The sequence below is a fragment of the Poecilia reticulata genome, linkage group LG3, assembly GCF_000633615.1.
Source record: "Poecilia reticulata strain Guanapo linkage group LG3, Guppy_female_1.0+MT, whole genome shotgun sequence".
NCBI classification, from domain to species: domain Eukaryota; kingdom Metazoa; phylum Chordata; class Actinopteri; order Cyprinodontiformes; family Poeciliidae; genus Poecilia; species Poecilia reticulata.
Window position 1 is genome coordinate 17,479,509 of NC_024333.1, and position 20,599 is coordinate 17,500,107.

Sequence of the window (20,599 nt, forward strand, 5' to 3'; positions counted from 1 at the left end):
ACACACACACACACACACACACACACACATTTAAAAAGCAAATAACCAATATGATGAAAGCCTGTTGATGCGATTTTCAGTGCCACAGTTGAACAAAGCAGTGGAGCTTTAACTTCTTGTTATTAGAACCACTGTACTCTTATCATACTGTCCTATTATGCTGTTCAAGTACTCTAAAATTGAAGAGATGGTTGTACAATGGAAGCAATATTAAAAAATAAAATCTGACTCATGACAGCACGTTGCAGATGCTAATCTCCTACATATTTTTCTTTTTTTCTCAGTTCCGGGTAAATGTTTGCTGTGAAATGAACCCATTTCAAACTGCTGCTGAGTTATTTGACAGGGAATATAAATGCTATGCTGTCTTACAGCACAGCCATGTGTCCATGACCAGTTACTACAATTGTTTCTATCAGGGCTCAACAGCACCTCCATCTGGTTAAGAAAATTATTATTGTCTTGCTCCTCGTTGCTGCATGATAGTGATGCGCCCTGCAGGCAAAGCAAGATGTTAATTAATCATACTTGTGGCAACTGACAGCGCAGTAAGGCATGTGTGTTAGCGCGTTTTTATCTTGCCCACAGGCAGATGTTATGGATAAATGGCCGACTGGGTGAGCTTTTATGTGATGTTCAATGTCAGCTGTTGCCATGAGAGCGAACCTGCAGACGAGGCAGTGTGACTTACAGGGAGAAACGTCAGCCTCCTCGCAGAGATGCTGAGTTCAGAAGTGACGTGAACAACACTCACTCACGCTCCAACCACATCTATCTCACACCCTCTATCTATTTGCTTATCCATTTGGATCTAACACATTCATCAGCTCTGCTTGCTCACAAAAATGTCAAAATGCTATATATATATATATATATATATTTTTTTTTTTAATTTTTATTATTTTTATTTTATTTTATTTTTTTAAGAATATGGACTTGATCTTCCCAAAGAATCTGATTGTTGTTTTGATTGGTGTTTCAATGACCCCTGGCATGTATGACAGGTTGTGAGAGTCACAGGCATGAAATCTCCACCTTGGCAATCCATTTGTTAGTTATTGCTTTCTGTTGATTGCCAAATGTAAATTGGTTTATGTACCAACTGGGAGGTTTCCAGTTTAATGATGATGTTTGTGTGTGGGACTGCCAGTAATAATTTAAGACGAAAAAGACCAAGAAAAATATGAGCAGAAAGAGTGAGTCACATGTATATAACCCTCTAAATATAGATGCAGGACTCACTGTACAGCACCAGACAAGGCGACGCTGTCATTTAACGTCGCTCTCTGCTGTCTTTTTGTGAGCGAGGTGCTAAGGATGTTCATTGTGCGTCAGTCTGTGTGGGATATAGTTGTATCCTTTGAACCAATAAAATGAGGTAATGTGTTCTTTATGCTGAAGAAAAATCCGACTGAGGGTTGTTCTCCTTGTTGAACAAAAAGACATGTAATTAGTCCCAGCAATTGAGAGAGTTTAAAAGCTCTATTGCAAGTTTTAAGCAATAATTTGTCTGTCTAGATCAAGACCAATCTGTATAAACAAAGAGATACTTTTGAAGATGATTCATCGTTCTTCAGAGGATTTTGTGCCTCTGGTTAGACTAAGACGTTCGGTATGTCGCCTCGGTCTGTTGCCCCTGGATACGAGTGGTTTCTAAATGTGAACAGCCTTTTAACAACGCCCGAGATATATAGTCGTTGTTCTGGCTGTCGCACAGATGTATTGATTTCAGTGTCTGAGTCTTCTTAATGCAGTGTTACGTAATGTTTAGCAAATATCATGTTACGTTTGCTGGGGAGATTATATGGTTGGGTTTGTTTGTCTGTTTCTTAGCTGGATTACTGAAAGGACAGACGAGGATAAAAATATAACCATAGCTAGAGCTTAAGTTTAACGTTATTCTCTTTTATTTTAGATTTAGAAGTTTTTATAGTTGTTCTTGAACATCTTTCAAAGTAATCCATAACACATGGTGCAATTGCTTTTTATTATATCACAATCATTTTCTATTAAAGAATTTCAAAAGTATAAAGATTAGCATAACCTTCTGCTGTTCTACGCTTCATAGAGCAACATCAGAGGAATATCAAACTAACAGATGTTAGCAAATTAATCAGTCAGTAGATATGCTGTTCATAACTTGCAACTGTTTAAATCAGTAATACCATACTACAAATGATTGGTGGTGCTCCTCTCCACACCATTTCTGCAGAACAATTTTTTTCCAAGCCTGTATATGCTGGAGAGAAGTGGAACAGTTTACAGCCAAACTGCATCAACAGGTGGTGGAGGGGCATCTTCTGTAAGCTGGTACTTTTTTTGGCATCTCATTATAAGGGCTATACAATGTAGGAATTGTAACGTGCTGAGGGCTAGTCAGGTGTTTGCTTGCATGTGTTGGTGAGTTTGAACTTGAAACACGTTTTAATCACGCTTCCCTTTTTCAGAAGATTACAGAGATTAACTATATATAGTTAGTTAATCCGGTAACTCTGTCGTGTAGAAACTTTACACTTCCATTTTTTTTTTTGCAAATACCTGCTAAAATAATAAGAGGCACTTGTTTTTGTGGATGTACACTTTTCCCCCTTAAATTCAAGTGGACTTGTTTAATGTAACAGAACAACGATCCAAATCACAACAAAAAAGTTCACATGAAAGAACACAAAATATATTTTTTAAGAACTAAGACAAACTCTGATCTGACAGAAATGGTGTGGCCTAACGAAAAATTGGACCAGTTATTGTAACTGGTCCAACGACAGCAGTTGTTGCTGTTTCTGGCCATCATTCAGATATGGCTCAACACTAAGTCACATTTGTACACATTGTACAAATAACTGGATATTTATAAGGAGCTAAAGTGAAATCTCTACATGTTTGCAGAAATTTGAGTAAGACATCATAGATATTCATTACAGTATCAGTTTCCCTAGCAATAATCAATATTTTGCCAATGATTACAACTTTTGAAGGTTTGTGACAAGGTTTTGCAGAGTTCGTTCATTTTTGGTGCTCCTGGCACTACAGTGTTCTTTTTTTTTTTTTTACACTATTTAGACAAAACCTATCAACAACATGCTGTCTTCAATGATGGGCTTCTTGCTTACTTTTCAGCTTGTTTTGCATTAGACATAATTGGGACATCCATCGTTCACATTTGTTTTGTACTTCATTTATCTTACTTTTAGTTCTTCCTTTGCAAAAGGTAACACCTGCAAAAGTCTTTTAAGAAAGATTAAAACATGTGCTTTTGCTGTGCTACTTCATAAAAATGCTGTATGCTGAATGTAGCTTCATGTAGACATAAAGCTGCATTATTGAATGGGGAAATAGAGAGGAACTTTGGTGTGTTGAAGCAGTCCATCTGGTTGCCTCAGTGGGATTCTGGGACGCGCTTTTATCCAGCGTGACATTTTCTAACCCAAATCATGTTTTATGCATACCCTCAGATGGCCACTGTGCAGTGTCATGCAGGGATTTATGTTGATACAAGAACCCTGAGAGTGTATTTGTATTTGCATGCGTTTGTAGATGTGAGGCAGCAAGTCAGTCACTTTCTGAAGTTTGTTTTTCAGCAATGAATTTAAACATAATGACATTTAAGGTCCACAATTCTCTGCAAAACGTCTAATTTGATGGATCAGCGGAATGGCGAAAGAGAAAATGTGATTTAACATTTAATTAAAATACATAATTGTGAGGTCATTTTTTCCCTTTTCTTTTCAAGAATAAATCCACACCCTTTTCTGTCACTGAAGCTGCAAGATTTAATTTTCACTTCCAACCCTGAACACTGCGTTTCTATTTGCCTCGGAAATTTACAGCTCCGCTTAAAATAAAGATGCCCGCGCATTCTTCAAACTGTACCTGGGATTTAGTTTTTGCATCTTATAGTTGAAATCAAATATTTACTGCATGAAAAAGACACCTGACCTTTTTTATGTCAGGCAGTGAGGAAAGAGGGCAATGCATCTTTTTTATACAACGTATATGAACATCAGGTCAACTTAATTTGATGTAGACTAATTGTGACTAAACTTACTTGAGCAGACCGACGAAGCTTGATTGCACAGTCTTATCACAGCTTTCCAGGTTAGTGTTAATTTTCCGAGGATAGGAGGGAACAAAAGCCTCTTTGCCTTTTGCAGGTTTTTTAATGTGTTTTCTTCAGTGAGCGCTCCAACGACATATGTTTGCGCATTGTATTTTTCATCTGCCAATCATGTACTCAAGTGAAAAATCCTTGAAGGCTTTTGTACAGGAAATCCTTTAAAGTCAAATATGTTTTCTTCAGTTAGCTTGTGGGGAATATTTTTTGTCTATATAATTGGTTGTAACTCGATAAACTTGATAAAACCACCTTTACTTGCAACCTACATTGTTATTCCTTGTAAAATGTTATTGTATAACAATTTCTGGAACCGGGTATTTGGTGAAATGAAGTGGGCACACAGAAACCTCTTATTTCTGTGCAACATTAAGTTGCACTTATTCACAAGATGTTGCACCATCTGATATCCACTGTGGGTAAATCCCCCTTCTGTTGCTCAGCTGTTCTATGTCTGTGCATAATTTAACAGGTGAGCCTTATTAAATGCCATCCATCTTCTAAGTCCTGATGCCTGCTGGCTTCTCTTTACTTCCACTAACCTGATCTCTTGGCTTTCCTCCAGGCTGAAGAGTAGCAGCTCCTGTGAGTGATGTGACGTAATGTGAATCTAGTCTGTGACTCACTCTTTATCTGAGGGGCTCACCCAAAACCTTGTTGTTTAGAGCTAAACATATATTCTTTTTTTTTTCTTCTTTTTTTCACATATATTTATTATTTGCCAGCAGGTGTATAGAATGACAAAAGTGGTCTGGTGTTGATCTTCAAAATAATTAACCAGATAATAGAACAAATAACACTGATAGAAATCAAATAACCAAACAAAAATAACAAATAAACAAGTAAGAATACATAAAAAATTATATATTCAACACAAATACAAAACACAGAACATAGTCAGTTGGTGTCATAACAAAGATGAAGTTGATTAATATGTGAATTAGGATATTCTTTTTTTCTTTTATTCTTGGGAGTTATTTAATAATTTGAATTATTGTTCTGTTCTCTATTTAATTAATCTAGCGTTACAGATATATTCAATAATCCAGACAAACTGGAGAAAGCCATATTTCCCCTGACTAGGATTGAAATGGCAAATACGTAAATAATCCTGCTAATTATTCCACAATTACCTATGAATAAATATAAGTAATTGTGTTCTATTGTGTGAAACAGAAATATATTAGTAAAAAAAATATATCAAAGACGTTTATGCAGTACTGTGCAAATGCCTTGTTTCTTTATATTAGACTTATGTAAATGAATCTGTGAAAGCAGCAGCAATCAGTAGTTCCAGGCTTTGTGAAGGTTTAGAAACTTTGATTTCTCCTTCTTACAATGCCATTCTAGTACATGACCATTTTCAGAAAAAGTTTTTTTTTTTCCGTCTTTTTCTTAACCCATTCATTTCTGAGATGTGACTCAGTAGTGAATCGTATCCTGAAAAAGTCTGCTAAACCTAAGAGCTAAACCAGGATTCTCTACACACAAGAAGCAGTATTGAAAAAAGTATTTTCAGAAAGACAAAAAGCTGCTCAATCCAACCTGGCCCTATGTGAAAAAGGAATAGAACTAACAAATGCTTGGGTTACATTGGCAGCAACAACTGCCATCAAACTGTATTAAGTAGAAAGGTGTATTTTGATTGTCTTCTAGTTTTATTTAATATAAGTCGGGAATTTTACTGTACCGTTTCCAATCCCTTACTTATTTTTCTTCAGACATTCTGATCTTGTGGATATACTTTGGATCTTCATAATAGTAGATGCCATTTTGGTTCTTTTGTGACCTCCCAAACATAGTTGAAGAACAACCTGGAGTAATTGTGATATGTCTAACATTCTTGGGAAGGATCTCCGAGGTTCCATGTTCCATTTGTAAATAATTACTCAAACTGTGGTTCACTGGAATCCCAAAGCCTTCAAAATTACTTAGCAAACACTTCCAAAACGATAGATGTGTATTCCTCATTTTTACATTTAGTTATGTCAATGCATAGGGCGCTGCCTTTTTAGATCTTTTAGGCTACTCTATGTATGTCACCTCAACAGTCTTGAGTGGGTTAAGCTTCAGGTGGTTCTGACCTCTGTAGTCGACCAGCTCATCACCCTCTGGTCTGTACGCAGGCTCATCACTGTCTTAGACCAGACCAGTAACAGTGGTGTCATCTGTGGGATTTAAAATTTTCACAAATGGGTCCCCCGATGTTCAGTGATTTGTGGGGGAATAGCAGCTGGGAGATAACACACCCAGCTGCTATTTATGGTCCTTGTGCGGGAGCAGATGCTCAACAGCTTGACCTACTGTTGCTTATCAGTCAGAAGGCTGGTGATCCACTGACAGATGATGGTGAGCACAGTTTGCTGTGTTAGCCTTTGTTGGAGGATGCCTGGGTTGATGATGTTTAAAGCCATAGACTTGATCCTTACAAAGTACAACTTGTACACTCAAAAGTACAGAGAACAATGGTCATAGTTAAGTAGGAACACAAAATGTTCTGAATGCTGGAAACAAGCTGTTTTTTTTAGCAGCTTGTGAATATGTAGCCATAGCAGGGGTTTTTTCTCATTGATTTTAGTGGATAAAATATACTTATTAGCACTGAAAAAGTCCCTCATCAGTTGGTACATCTGCTGTTTCACTCGCGAGGCTGTTGTATTATTAACGCTGTGTGCTTTGCAGCTGTGTTTCAATCATTCTGACAGAGACAGGCAGACATAAGCCAGATATCCATTTTCACATCAGTGTGTCTTTTATGCCAGGTCCATTATTATAATTAATGGTCCTGCTGGCCTCTTGTTACCAAACAGCAAAATGCCTCTGGGAAAACAGGGGACACATTGTGGGCCTGGAAAAATTTAATTTGTCAAGAGGATCTTATCGTTTTGTTGTTCCATGCTGGTTGTTAGCCCAGGGACAGAAGGGAGAGAAGAAAGAAAAGATGGGAGTCACTAAGTAAGTTAGTTGGTCTTCCACCCACTTACAATTCTCTCACGACTCCAGCCAAACTTCAAAGACTTTCCTTCGGCATTAAATGGGGGGCTGAGCTTATACTGGTTCTCCAAACAAAGGGCTCAAGTTTTTATCTTCTTCTGTTTTTACATCAAAAGCTACTGCAGACAAATGTAACAAGAGCATGCGTGTTAGTGGCATCATATACACTGGTGTGAAAAAAGCGTTTCCTCTTAATTTTATATTTATTTTTATGCTTACCACACTTCAGTGATTCGGAATATCAAACCAACTTCAATATTTGTCAAGGACAACACAAGTAAACACAAGATGCAGTTTTTTTTTTAATGAAAGTACCTATTAAAAAGGGAGGAAACAAATCCAGACCTACCTGGCACTGTGTGAAAAAGTGATCGCTCCCGGGCCGCGCCTGTTAAAACTTAGCTGTGGTTTATCACACCTGAATTCACAATCTCTAGTCACTCAGCGATAGTGATGTGATAACGGTCACACCTGTTCTTTAAAGATCTGATTTATAGTTCAATCCAAAATCTTCGATACCCCTCTAAGATGTAGCTCTAAAGTAATCTTTCAGTTTTATCAACCTTCTGACTGAAGTGACTTGGTCATTGTCTTGACTTGAATTTTTAAGATCAGTGTGAGGATGGAGATCCTCAAAAACATTTAGCAAAGAAATATCAAGAGAAACATGCAAAAAAACTGTAAGTCATAGAAAGATTTTTTTTCATGGATAATTGTGAAGGTTAAGTCAGTGTGATTTTATCAATTCTACAATATTTATTGATATTTTTTTCCTCAGAAAGTATCGATTTTTCATCTGTGAGTATCAATACATTGAATCTTTGAGTTTTATGTCAAATCCACATGAATTAAATGACAGCTATTAGATATGACATTTTTACCTGTTGAACATGTACATTAAAAATGACATGTAATGAAACAAGTCACAATTAATTAAATAATAAAATGAAATAGATAAATTACATTATTTAGTATAAGTGAATGAGACACAAACATTTTCCTTTTCTGCATAACCAAATACGCAAAGCCACACAATTAACATTTAAACAAGGCAAATGTATAACATATTTATAACAAAAACAACATTTATTACACCAGTAGTTCAATTAATTCAATCCAAGTCTGGAACAGTCACAAAATATCACCAAAATCAATCTGTCCCTCTAAAATCTTTCAGAAAATCTTAAAAATGCACTGAATTGTATCGGTTGCCGAATATCATGATATATATCATATCATGAGCTGAATATCGCATGTTGTATTGTATCTTGAGATTAGATTTTTTTTTAACTTGTTATACATGTTTTGTAATTTTTAATCTCCCAAACAGCGGCCTGTTTAATAAAGGTACAAAATAAGCAAATAGCTGGAGGATAAACTGGTTTCAATTTTTTGAAGATCCACAAGATATTTCTTGAAAGCATGAGGAATTGAACATTGACTTTGAATGGAAATACACAGTTTGAGAGTTTTAAAGGATTGCAAATAAACAAAAAAATAAGTTACATTTCTAGTCTCATGTTGCTGTTACTTTCTGTGGTGGTGGACTGAGGATGCTTAACAGGATGTAACGTATAAAAAATGGATGAATTCTGATTACTCACTGGAGTGAATGAGACCTTTCGCAATTAGTCTGTGAGCTCATTTCTTTTTATACTGCCCTGTTTCTTAAACACTTTGTTTTAAAAGAATCTAATTTGAAATAGCCTATTTTAAGGCCACACAATTTGAAACTGCTTAATCTGCTTGTGCTGAGCAAATTTATAGTTTTAATGCTTCTCCTTCACCTCCTCTATTTTAACCAAAAAGCCAGTCAAAAACTGTAACTTGTAGCAGACAAGAAAAGCAAAAAGCATGGAAAATGGCACCTTTTCTGCAAGAAAGGGAGTCAAGTTGCCAAGATAAAGATCATATATACATTTGACTGGATAAGTGAGCATGTTACACCTCCTCTGCTCAGTTTCCCTGACATTACCAGCTGTGGTTTTGATCTAAAAACATGCACAGACATTGACCTTAAAATCTGCATAAAATCTGCATCTCCGAAAGCTCAAATTTTTTAGAGCTCTCTTGTAGAACATGCATAAAAAGCCAATGTTGTACCAAACTGTAATCCCCTTCAATATCTAATCCCCCTTTTCAGCCCTTGTATTAATGAGAATCTATTGCAATACATCAAAAATCATTCAGCTGTCTGCTTATGTTTTTGAGAAGGCTGTAGCTTTATCCAGTTTTGGTGATTGGCAGCGTTTTAGGTAAGACCCAACCAAACCTGCACAAGCTCTTTCGCCAGGAAAAAATAAAATAATAAAAAAAGACCCCAAAACATTTATGTCACCACTTACCAAAAAAAGTAAAAAACAAAAAAATCCTATGACAATCTATATGAGTGAATTTTAGCAGTAGTTTTTAAGAAAACTAAAAAGATTTTTTTCATCTTGATAGTTTACAAATCATAATTCAAAGCATGTCTAATCAATGTTGGCTCTAACATCAAGAAGGGGTTTTAGTTTTTATGTTTTTATAATTTGAATAAAAGTAAATCTGTGTTCAGCATATTATTATTATTATTATTATTATTATTATTATTATTATTATTATTATTATTATTATTATTATTATTATTATTATTATTATTATTATTATTGTTATTATTATTATTATTATTAATTTGATGCTGCCCAGGCTCCTTGAACAACTTATGCATTGAATTATAAGTTTCAAGACACACGTGAACTTTGGCATCATCAGTCATTTTCTTACATTGCACTGACTGTGCAAAGGAACATGTACAAATAAGAAATGGTGACAATTATAAGGGCACATCTGGCAGAAAGCTATACCTAATATAAAAACTGGTACTGGGTTTTCATCATTATGATATAATATCAAAGGTTTTGTTATTTTACCAAGATTTCTTAGTTCTTTTTTCTTTTTTTTTGGCACAATTTATGTCTTACACCAGTTTCCAACACCATCAAAGGATTTGTAAGTTTCATAAAAAGACGTGAGGCAAATTATCTCTTATTTTACAGAAGAGAGTTTTCTGTGATAGTCCCAGCAGCCTGTTTAAGGATTTGTGGGGGGACATTTGTGAAGCTTTAACACATTAGGATTTGGCTCTGGTTTAGGGCTCACGTGGCTTTTACAGCTATTTTATTTTCTTGCTGGATTCATTTGGCACTCAACCTCTAGACTCAACAAGCGGTGTTTGTTTTAAAGCATTGATAAAGAACTGGAGAACAACTAAGGTTGGATTCCAAATTAAGCATCACAGGGTGAACTTATCTTGATCTGCACTGACCCGACCTTGGAAAAGTGAATTTTGCAGTATAAGAAGTAGCTCCGCTCTTTTAGGTGATTTGTGTTTGCTTCAGGAATTTTTAATTGAACTCAGTAATCAGTGAAGTCATCTGCTTATTTATGTAAGAAAGATCTTGCTGCTGTTTTTTTTTTAATGTATTTATTTTTTGACTAGAGAGAGACCAATACATGCAGCGAACACAGTCACAATGAGCTTGCTTGCTCTACAGATCTGACATGAATTGACTCCTTGTAATCCAGCATCGTTGCAGGGAAGCTGCTCTGTTTAACTGCCTATGGATGGACTCCTGAATAACCCAGAGAGCACAGTAAGGAGTGTGTGTTTGTGTAGAGACAGTGAGGGGTGGCAGAGGGAGGGCGGAAGCAGATGTGTGCAGAGTGAGGTTCTGAGCTGTGGCACTATCACAGAGTGCCTTTGTCTGGCTGTGGAAAGTGTTGAATTAAAGGCTGTTGGCACTGGTCAGCACACTCATATGCTAATGCCTCTTTGCTACGAATAAATAAATTATGGCCCAGAAAACACATCCCAGTCCCTGCTTCACATGCGTTATGCAGCACAGATCAGATGCAAGTAAGATGCAGACTGTAGAAAGAAAGGGTGTAGGGTAGCTCCAGAATAAGTGGGTGGCACGGTACAGGAATAGCATGGTGGGATTATCAAAGAAGCAAAGCAGAGGACGGTCTCTGCTCCCTGCCCCCCCCCTAAAAGTCTTCACTTTCACTGCTGCTGCTGCAGGTGATGCTGCAAGACAGATAACGGGAGTTTGATCGGGGCAAACAGGCAGAGAGCTGGATTTGGACTGGGAATAAAGGACGGGAGGAGGGGAGATTTAAAGGGAAAGGAGCAGAGGGAGATTCAGACTACAGAGTGAGAGCGCGGAAAGAGAGCCAGTGCAGAGAAAGAGAAGAGGCAGTGAATGGAAGAGGAGAAGAGGAGAGGCATTGACTGGAGGCATACGCATGGACGAGAAGAATTTATTTCATGTGCTCGGCGTGCAGCCCTGAAGGGAAGCGTGCGGCCGTCAGAGTGGATTTTCTTTTAAGCCATCCACCGCTCCACAGTTGCAGGAGAAGCAGAGATAACAGAGGCAGGCTGGGAGCAGAGAGCTGAGCGCAGAGGATGAACAGGAGATGCGGGCTCTGTGGCTGTGATCGCCGTGCTCAGACCTCGTAGCCACTCTCGCTGGTTGTTGCAGGCCGTCAGCCTTGCAGAGACGGCAGCAGCAGTCGACACAGAATGAGCTCCAAGCACTCCTCTGACTGGATTCCCTACAGGTACCGTAGAGCCTTCTCGAGAGCATGCGAAAGGAACGTTGCATTCGTCTGCTAAAGGAGAATCTGTGTGTATCTGTGTGATCATCGTGATGTAAAAAAAATAGGAATGATGAGAGGAATATCAAAGTGATAAAATGTTAGAGTGGTGGACATTTTATAAAAAAAATTTTCTTTACTGTTTAGTGAAAAATCAATCAGTATGAAGTAAGTTAGAGTAGATTGGCAAGAAAAATGTTCGTCTTGGTTTTCTGTTAACGTGCCTAATTAAACCGGAGTATTTCAGTTGAGGTGTCATGGATTTCAGTTGCAGCATTACATTCATAGATCTCCATGATTTTTGGTTTATTTTGTCCTTTAAATCACCCGGTAACTCCCTTCCATTTTACAGAAAAGTGAGATGTGTGTGTGGGGGTGTGCGTGTGTGTGTGTGTATATGCCACCTGGAGTTTTACTACTGCAGATGTTGCACTCTTGCCATTTGTACCCAATAACAAAATGATTTTTTTGGAAATGACAAACAAATTGGAGCCCTAATGAGCTTACAGCCTCCTGCTGTCAAATCCGTAACTGTTCTAATCATTTCAAGTGCAGTCTGCTGACTCTTTGGTCTGATTGAGAACCTATTGCCATGGTTTCCCCTGCTTGCTTTGATGCCATTGGCTTGTGGTTACTATAAGATACGAATAGTATCAGTGTGTGACTTTATTATGAATTTAAGGTTGTGTAGAAACCTGTCTTTAGGCAATCACCATACAAAACAGGGGAGAAAAAAAATACTCGGTAACTCCTCTTTTGGGAACTCCTTTTCTTAAAAAGATAACTGCTTTCTGCAGAGCTGACATTAACAATAATGTGTTAATTTTATATCGAGATATTTGTTAGCCTTCACTGAGTTTCATTTGGAGCTGCCTCTAAAAATGCAGGGACCTCTGTACAGAGGTTAAGGAAACAGCAGCACTCTGTTGCAAACACGGAACATGCATTCACAGAACTGACCAAAACGATGGATGCATATCTGACAAAGGCACAGAAAGAAGAGTCCTCTTTGGACAGTCACTGCAAATTCACAAGATTAACGTTTTTAGCTTTGAAGAGCTAAATCTTTTACTTCGTGTTTTGGAAGATGAACTCCCAGCTTTCAAGGACAGGAGTGGAGAGACTATTTTTTTGTTGAAAAACATGCCTCAAGTCCTATTTTATTCTTAATAATTATTAATCTAATGTGGCTTTCTGGAAGAAATCCCATTTAAATATGCCTTCTCTCCTTCAAGGGCAATTTACATCTACGCAATCCTCATCTGATTCATTTCTCCTTTACACCATCAAATTTCATGGTTGGCACCGTGCAAATGAAAAATTAAGACCACTTTTGAGTCATGCGGTGACACATAATGTGTGAAAACTGGTGATGTAGGTAGGGGCCGTTAGAAAGGTGCCTGTGTAGTCAGACTTCCACTATTTCAATAAAATGTTTAATGGATTCAGACTAATTTTTTAAGTCCAAATCAACCAAATTGTGTTTAATTTAGTTCAGATTAAAGAAACCTTCCCCTGGCAGCAGAACTCTCGCCATTTACGGGGTCAACCAGTCTAAATGTTTTGAATACTCAATTGGAAACTTTCAGGTTGTTCCGCTGGCCCAGTCAGAACAAATAAATCTTCATCTGTCAGTGCCATATTACATCAGCACACTCAGCGTGTCCAGCTGGTGTTAGATCCCTTGCACAGCTTCTGTTCCCAGATTCTTTAAATCAACCTGAAAACCAGTGACCAGACTCTTTTCACAGTAAGAAGTGGTTTGACCTGTACCAGCGGAGCCACGTTTGTGTCATTATCTTCCTATCTGATGCCCATTTTCACTCTCGATTGGTCTAATTGCAGAAATGGAGTCCTTTGTTTGTCAGCATATGTGACAGAAAGTGGGCAGTAAATACATTTTTACTGCGACTGCGTGGGCTTTTTGTCGTCTGCAGCACACTGAATATTTACTGACCAACGCTTCACCTGAGAGACGCCACCGTCTCTTTCGTGCTTTGGCCGTTCTTAAGAACTACGATAAATAAACCTTTTTTCTAAAGGGGTTTTTCAGATGGTTCTGATGTTTATTTGAAATGGACAGAATGAGGAGAAGCTCATAATTCTTAAGCAACCAGTTTAGCAGTCTAGCAAACCATAAAGCTAAGAAAGCTAAGATTGCTTTCGCACCAAAGACCCGGTAAGATCGGGGGACTCAGTTCAAATGGGGTTGTTACATCCTGCTAGTTTGACCTTTCTATCATAATACAGTTAATCAAAGGAACTAGACCTTTAGAATGACATATTACCCTCTTTGCCTGTAGTGGCGCTGAGCATGCCAAGAAGGGCATCTAGTTCTTCTTACAAAGACAAACTGTCCTTTTCTTCTCCTGAACTGCCGCTTCATCTGAACATGTCACGTATTTGTGTGTGTTTTTGGCGACAATACATTTATCTAGGCTATTTAACAACACAATAGTTAAATAGCCTAGATAAATGGCTAGGCTATTTATCTAGCCTAGCCAGTCATTTCTATTAGTTGCGTTTACTCACAGTTCCCTGTGTTACAGTTTGCTTTCTGCATTTGGTTTACTTGGAGTCGTCAGATTTTTTGACAGACTGGAGTTTGCCTCTTTGAGTTTGAATACAGCTCTACACCTGTCCAAGTGAACCAAACTTTCTGAGCCAAAGGTTCGATTCAGCAGGGCTGGTGTGAATAGACACTAACTCTTCCTGCTTTGCTTTCAGTTCATCATTTCATACTTTCCCAGATTGTCTCTGTCTGCCCGCGCTTTGTAAAAACAGAAAGGGCTGTTATTAAAGTCCTTTTCAGTTCATTTTAAATTACAAAATCCCAGGCTAACAAAAAGAGGGATTTTATTCTTCAAAACATTTAATTAGAAACAGTTCACAATCGCTTTAAAAGAGAAACAACATATTGTGCCATATGGACATGAATTTTTTTTTACAGATATATCTGGATGTATTCTTCCCACTGCAGGCTGACATCTGCAAAATATATTTGTTTAAAACCAAGTGTCATGATTAAATACCAAGATAGTTTAAGAAATAGCAACATGTGCAACTGTATTGCCAGATTGCATAGCAAATAAAGCAACATAACCAGTAAAAGTTAACTAAAGAAAATGATGAATCCTTTGATAACCTGTAAACTTGATGTAAAAAGTCTGTTTTTGTATGTTAAAAAACAAATCAATTCTGATGGAGCTGATGATGGAAAAAAAAACAAACCCTAACATAATTTCCCCCATTCATCACACATCAAGGGACACCTCCACCTCGCAGTCTTTCATCTTTTCTCCCCTGCTCTGGTTCCTTCCCTCTGAATCTTCTGCATAAATCTTTTTAATTAAAGCCACTGAGGTTTTTTCTCAGAGGCCTCTGCATGAACAACGACTGAGTTTGTCGCTGGTGAGTGAAAAGCTCTGAGGGGAAAACTGGATGCAAGGAGGCAAAAAAAAAAGTCTAATCACTTGTGCGCCATAAATATCCTGTTGTTTCATTAATGAGGGCAACTGTTTTATTTACCTAATGCAGATTTTGACAGATAATGAAGATATTCTGCAGGATTTTGCTGTACATTTTCATGTAAAGTCTAAAATTTCTCATATGCAGGAGCTGAATAGACTTTGTCATGGGAAAAAAAAAAACTACTGTAAACATTTAATAACTACAAAAATAAAACACAAAGCTTTATAAATTAAACGCTGTTCTTGTCTGTAGGGAGAATCTTTAACAACATTATAGTGGCGTCAGTCAAAGTCTAACTGCTTCGGTGGAAAACACATAGTCACAAATAAGTTCATAAATAGATTTCATTGTCATTGTGTTTTGAACTTGATCTGTGTTTTTTTTTCAGCCTGATGCCTCTCACAGAGTCCTCCATGTGCCTGCAGCACAGAGAGGCATGTGGACAAACTCTCACATTAAAGACACATTAGTGGATCGTTTAAATTAAAAGCTGCTCAAACAGGGAACACTTTAACAGGCAGAGGCAAAATGTCAACATATCAGAGCTCCTCACATTTTGCCATCTTTATGAAGGAACTTCAGTGTAAATGGGACTTTTCTCAAATATTCTGCTTTCAAACTGCGCTCACAGATGAAGAGGCATGCATTTTTCAAGAAATCCTTATCTTCTTAATTCCCTACGCATGTCACAGTGTTCTGTGTTGAAGCACTGAATGTGAGGAACCGGGGCTGAGTGCAAACGATGAAGAGGATGACGGAAAGAGTCTTGTGAAAATCACTATTTATGCGGAATATGTTTAACAACTCTTTCATCTGATGTCACATGAAGCAACTGTAGATGGTTCAGTGAGGGAAATTAAACCTAAACAGTAAGAAGTAAGTGAGAAAAAGATTCTCGTGATCATTTTGACACAAAATTTTCTTCATTTTGGTATTGTACGAGGATATTATGGCTTTGTTTTCAGCTATGAACTGTCATCATTTTGTAGCCGGTTTGTAAATGTCATTATTTAGTTGACAACATTTTGTGTTAGTGTGGGATGTGGAGAAATGTAAAGCAAGGAGGAAATAATGGTCATAGTGTGTTGCTTCATGGGAAATTTTTGAACAAAATTAATAAATCAAAAGCATTTCAATACAATTTGTTGGCATTTCTGATGTCCTGTAAATATAAAATTTTGCATTTGAGATAATTTTTTCTAGTAAAATTACTAGCTGTTCTTTTCTCAAATTTAACAGCCACTTCCAAACTGTCTGCTTAGTGTTAGAAAGTGAAAAAGGCAAAGAGCTGCAGCATTTAGCTCAAATGAGTCAACTGCATTTAAAGACTTTCTATTTTGCATAATTATGTGTGATTATAAGTCCTTTAGAAGAATGTTATGCTTGGCTGACAATAGTATAGCAGTATAGCAGAAAGGCCAACACTTTTCATCTATTCTATTTGACTTCCATCACCCTGTACAGAGACTGGGCAGAAATTAGCTTTTTTTTTTCTTTTTTGCTAGTTTCTTCATGTATCTGTCTAAAAGTTGTCTCTGTGTAAAATAAATAAAAAGTCAGTCAAATACAAATGAAGACAGAACCTTTTTTTTTTTTTACAGTGCTCAGATATGTCACATATTCCATCCCATCCATCCATCCATTTTCTTCCGCTTATCCGGGGTCGGGTCGTGGGGGTAGCAGCTTCAGAAGGGAGGCCCAGACTTCCCTCTCCCCAGCCACTTCTTTCAGCTCCTCCGGGGGAATCCCAAGGCGTTCCCAGGCCAGCCGAGAGACATATTCACATATTCCACATGCGTTTAATTTTCTTGACAAATTTGTGAAACCCTCCAATGCATCTGATATTAAATAATGCCAATGACACAAATGGTTTATTGGAAAACTATAATTTTTCGAGAGGACTGCTGGGAAGAGTTACACTTTGGGCAGTTCATCACAGTGTGATTGATGTCATACTTCCTGGAAATATTATTATTTTTTTGAGTCAGCAAATTGTATTTGTCATTGATCCGGTGCATCGTAGAATTACATTTATGAGCGATAGCAGAAACAAAATACAACTCAGATGAGGGATTATGTTGAGTCATGGTTGGACTGAAGCCTGTGTGCTCTCCTTTAGTCTAAAGTTTGTCTATTCCCTCTGTTCTTGAAAAGACATTTTTGAAGCATTCATGCATAAGTAATGCATTTAGTGAATATAAATAGATTTTCTAAACTGGTATTTGCATTGTTCAATGTGATATATTCACTCAAATGCACCACTCTGTATTTATATTTTTTAAATATTTTACTTACTTTTATCCACTTTCTTACATTGTTTCATTTGTTCCAGGATTTGTAATTTGTATGCTTGAAAACATTTTCCAAAATTAGCTTCTGGAAGATTAAGTTGCTTGATGATCAGAAACATTTCCGTGTGACAGAAAACTAAAAACATAGAAAGTTATTAAAAGAGATAAAACATTTTTTACAGCACTGTTCATGAATTTATCTTTGTTTTTAGTAAATGTTTATTCTAGCCTGTTTTTTTTCTTCTTCCGTTTCTTTCTCTGCAGCACTTTAGACGATGAAGGGACAAACCTCCGACAGCAGAAACTGGACAGACAGGTGAGCCTCTGAAGTTCTCACAGCTCTGATAAAAGAGGAAAAACAAATCAATCACAGCATGACAGCTTTATCATCAAAAGCTGCTACTGCTCCATCAGTCAACTTCGAGTCAAAACCCCACTGTGAATTCTGTTATCTTCCTAAAGGGCTTTCTGATGAGACGGTTTGTGCTTCTTCAGCACAGAAAGAAAACAACACACTAGGTGGTCTTGAGCCACTGCCCACATTAAGGCTTTCATTCTCATTAAATGTTTTCTCAACAGGCATTTTTTTCTCTAACACAACAGATTATAACAGCACCATGAGTCAGAATAGGAGAGTCCAGGAATCCTCAGTCAAACTGATGTTTGGCAGACAGAAAACTGACACCGATGTTGTTGTTTCCTGTGAGCAACACTGTAACCTAACACGCTCCCAGGCAGCCTGTCTCAGCTCCTTGATAAACAAAGTAAAAATATTTAGCAAGGAAGATAAAATCACTGAATAAATAAATTTTGAGCTTTTTGAATTTTCTTTTGATTTTGTCGTATTTAATTGATGGGTGCCCTGCGACAGACTGGCGACCTGTCCAAGGTGACCCCGCCTCTCGCCCAGAACGTTAGCTGGAGATAGGCACCAGCACCCCTCCTAACCCCACTGAGGGACAAGGTTGTAAAGGAAATGGATGGATGGATGAATGGATGGATGGATGGATGGATGGATGGATGGATGGATGGATGGATGGATGGATGGATGGATGGATGGATGGATGGATGGATGGATGGATGGATGNTGGATGGATGGATGGATGGATGGATGGATGGATGGATGGATGGATGGATGGATGGATGGATGGATGGATGGATGGATGGATGGATGGATGGATGGATGGATGGATGGATGGATGGGTTTGCGTGCGGCTGCTTCCCTTGGCATTTATGCAAGCTGACTTTATTTGAATAACAGAGATGAAGTTGTATCACTTCATCATTCCTTTGCATTCTGACATGGTTCCATCTCTTAACATTCTAACTGAGCCATAGAAAGCTTGCTGTCTATTGTGTCTTTTGCTTGTTTCATGCTAACGTTCTTTAGATTGTACCAATGTGAATTTAATTGTGAAGAGCTCTGCAGGACGATGTAGAACTGCTAGCGCTCTGTGGCACAGGATGGATTAAAGGAACAGAAATTTTCAGAACATTTAACCATCTATCCATTTTCTACATGCGCTTATCTACTCAGGGCCCTGGGGTGCTGATGTGCATGTTCAGCCATCAAGAGGGCAGGGCACACCCTGGACAGGTCACCAGGCCATCACAGGCCAACCCAGAACCACATAAACACACATGTGTCCCTCCCTTTAACTCAAATATATGACAAGAGGAAACTTACAAAGCTATGACATCATAACTTGGGCTTTTATCAGTAGCTTAATGGGAAAATAATCTTTATGTATGCCTACTTCTGATATAAAGAAAGCAATCAAAAAATCCCTTTCATTGATCTGCTTTCATTAGAAATAACTTTGGTTAGCCTTATTTGGTAAATTTTAATCTAATTCCATGGCAGACAGGGAGATATGATAATGTGTCTTTTTATAGTTACATTGATGAAAGTTAAATGTTCATACAAAGCTATTTCTGTTTAGTTTGTGATGTGATTTAGTGGGGGTTTTTTTCATAGTCTTACAGTACAATCTAATTTTTTCTCTAATGGAAACCTTTAATAATTAAAGAGTTGGGTATAATTAGTCCTGATAAAAGCCATAGAATCCATTTAGCATCAGATCATTTGGTTGGCAGCACATTTCCAGTCATCTAACATTGTTTCTACATCTTAATACATTTGTTCCAACTTGCATTTAAGCGACTAAATCAGCTCACCAGAAAACACTGACAAGCAGCACTAAGTCCTTTTGCCTAGGAGGATCTTTTATGTGCCTCTCAAAAAGCTCTGATGCACGAAAGTATTTACTTAACAATACTGCTGAAGGTGTTTTAAAGACACATCAAGGTGCTTTCTCCAAGGACTGCTTTGTTTTTTCTTTCACAAAGATGCTTGAAAAGACAGACTGACTTTTAGATCTGCAGATAGCAGCTTAAAATAACTTCCACAACTCCTCCTGCATTTTTTTTTTTTTTTTTGCAGACGGTTAGGGTGGTGTAACCTTTTGAAACCTTCTTTCTTTGCATGCCATGCCATACACCTTTACTTATAAAGCTTTTGTTTTTCATTTGCATGTTAATAACATTCGTGAAATATGGGTTATTTGCCTAAACTGTTCCTTCGTTATCTGACTTCTGGTCTGTATTCTAACCCTCAGCGAGCCCTCCTTGAACAGAAGCAGAAGAAGAAAAGGCAGGAGCCTCTGATGGTCCAGTCCAATGTGGACGGGAGGTCCCGCGCTCGTCGGACCAAACAGAGCGAAGAGCAGGCCCCGCTGGTCGAATCGTACCTCAGCAGCAACAGCAGCACCATCTACCATGGTGAGAAAGCCCAAAATGACAAAGAGTTCAGAAACTCTCCTGCTTAGAATTAAGCCAGAAAAGATGTAAACTTCTGACACGATTATCAATTCCAGTTCCATAGAGAGAATTAGAAAACAGAACAGAGCATACATTTGGTCTTACAAAATACGGATTGGTGTAAAACCATTTGCTTTCATTACCATTCTGTGAAATAAAAATGTGGAAAACTTGAACAGTTAAATTAAAATGGAAGCACAGAGAGCACAAAACCAGTAGATTTGTGCTCTGATTATTTTTAACAAGGTCTCACATCTTAAGTAGCTTGTTAGAACAT

At 37.7% G+C, this 20,599-nt stretch overlaps 1 protein-coding gene across 2 annotated transcripts in view; it reads left to right on the top strand.

Moving 5' to 3' along the window:
* tub (TUB bipartite transcription factor) overlaps positions 1 to 20,599 on the top strand; it is a 43,711-nt gene that overhangs the window by 9,298 nt on the left and 13,814 nt on the right. Inside the window, exons 1-3 of one of the 2 annotated variants that reach the window (XM_008405243.2) lie at positions 11,119 to 11,704; positions 17,767 to 17,818; positions 20,121 to 20,283. In XM_008405243.2, coding sequence (XP_008403465.1) covers positions 11,667 to 11,704; positions 17,767 to 17,818; positions 20,121 to 20,283 — 253 coding nt within the window. In that variant the 5' untranslated portion in view covers positions 11,119 to 11,666. Of the gene's footprint in view, positions 1 to 11,118; positions 11,705 to 17,766; positions 17,819 to 20,120; positions 20,284 to 20,599 lie in introns of those variants that run through there. The other variant, XM_008405242.2, reaches the window with a different exon arrangement.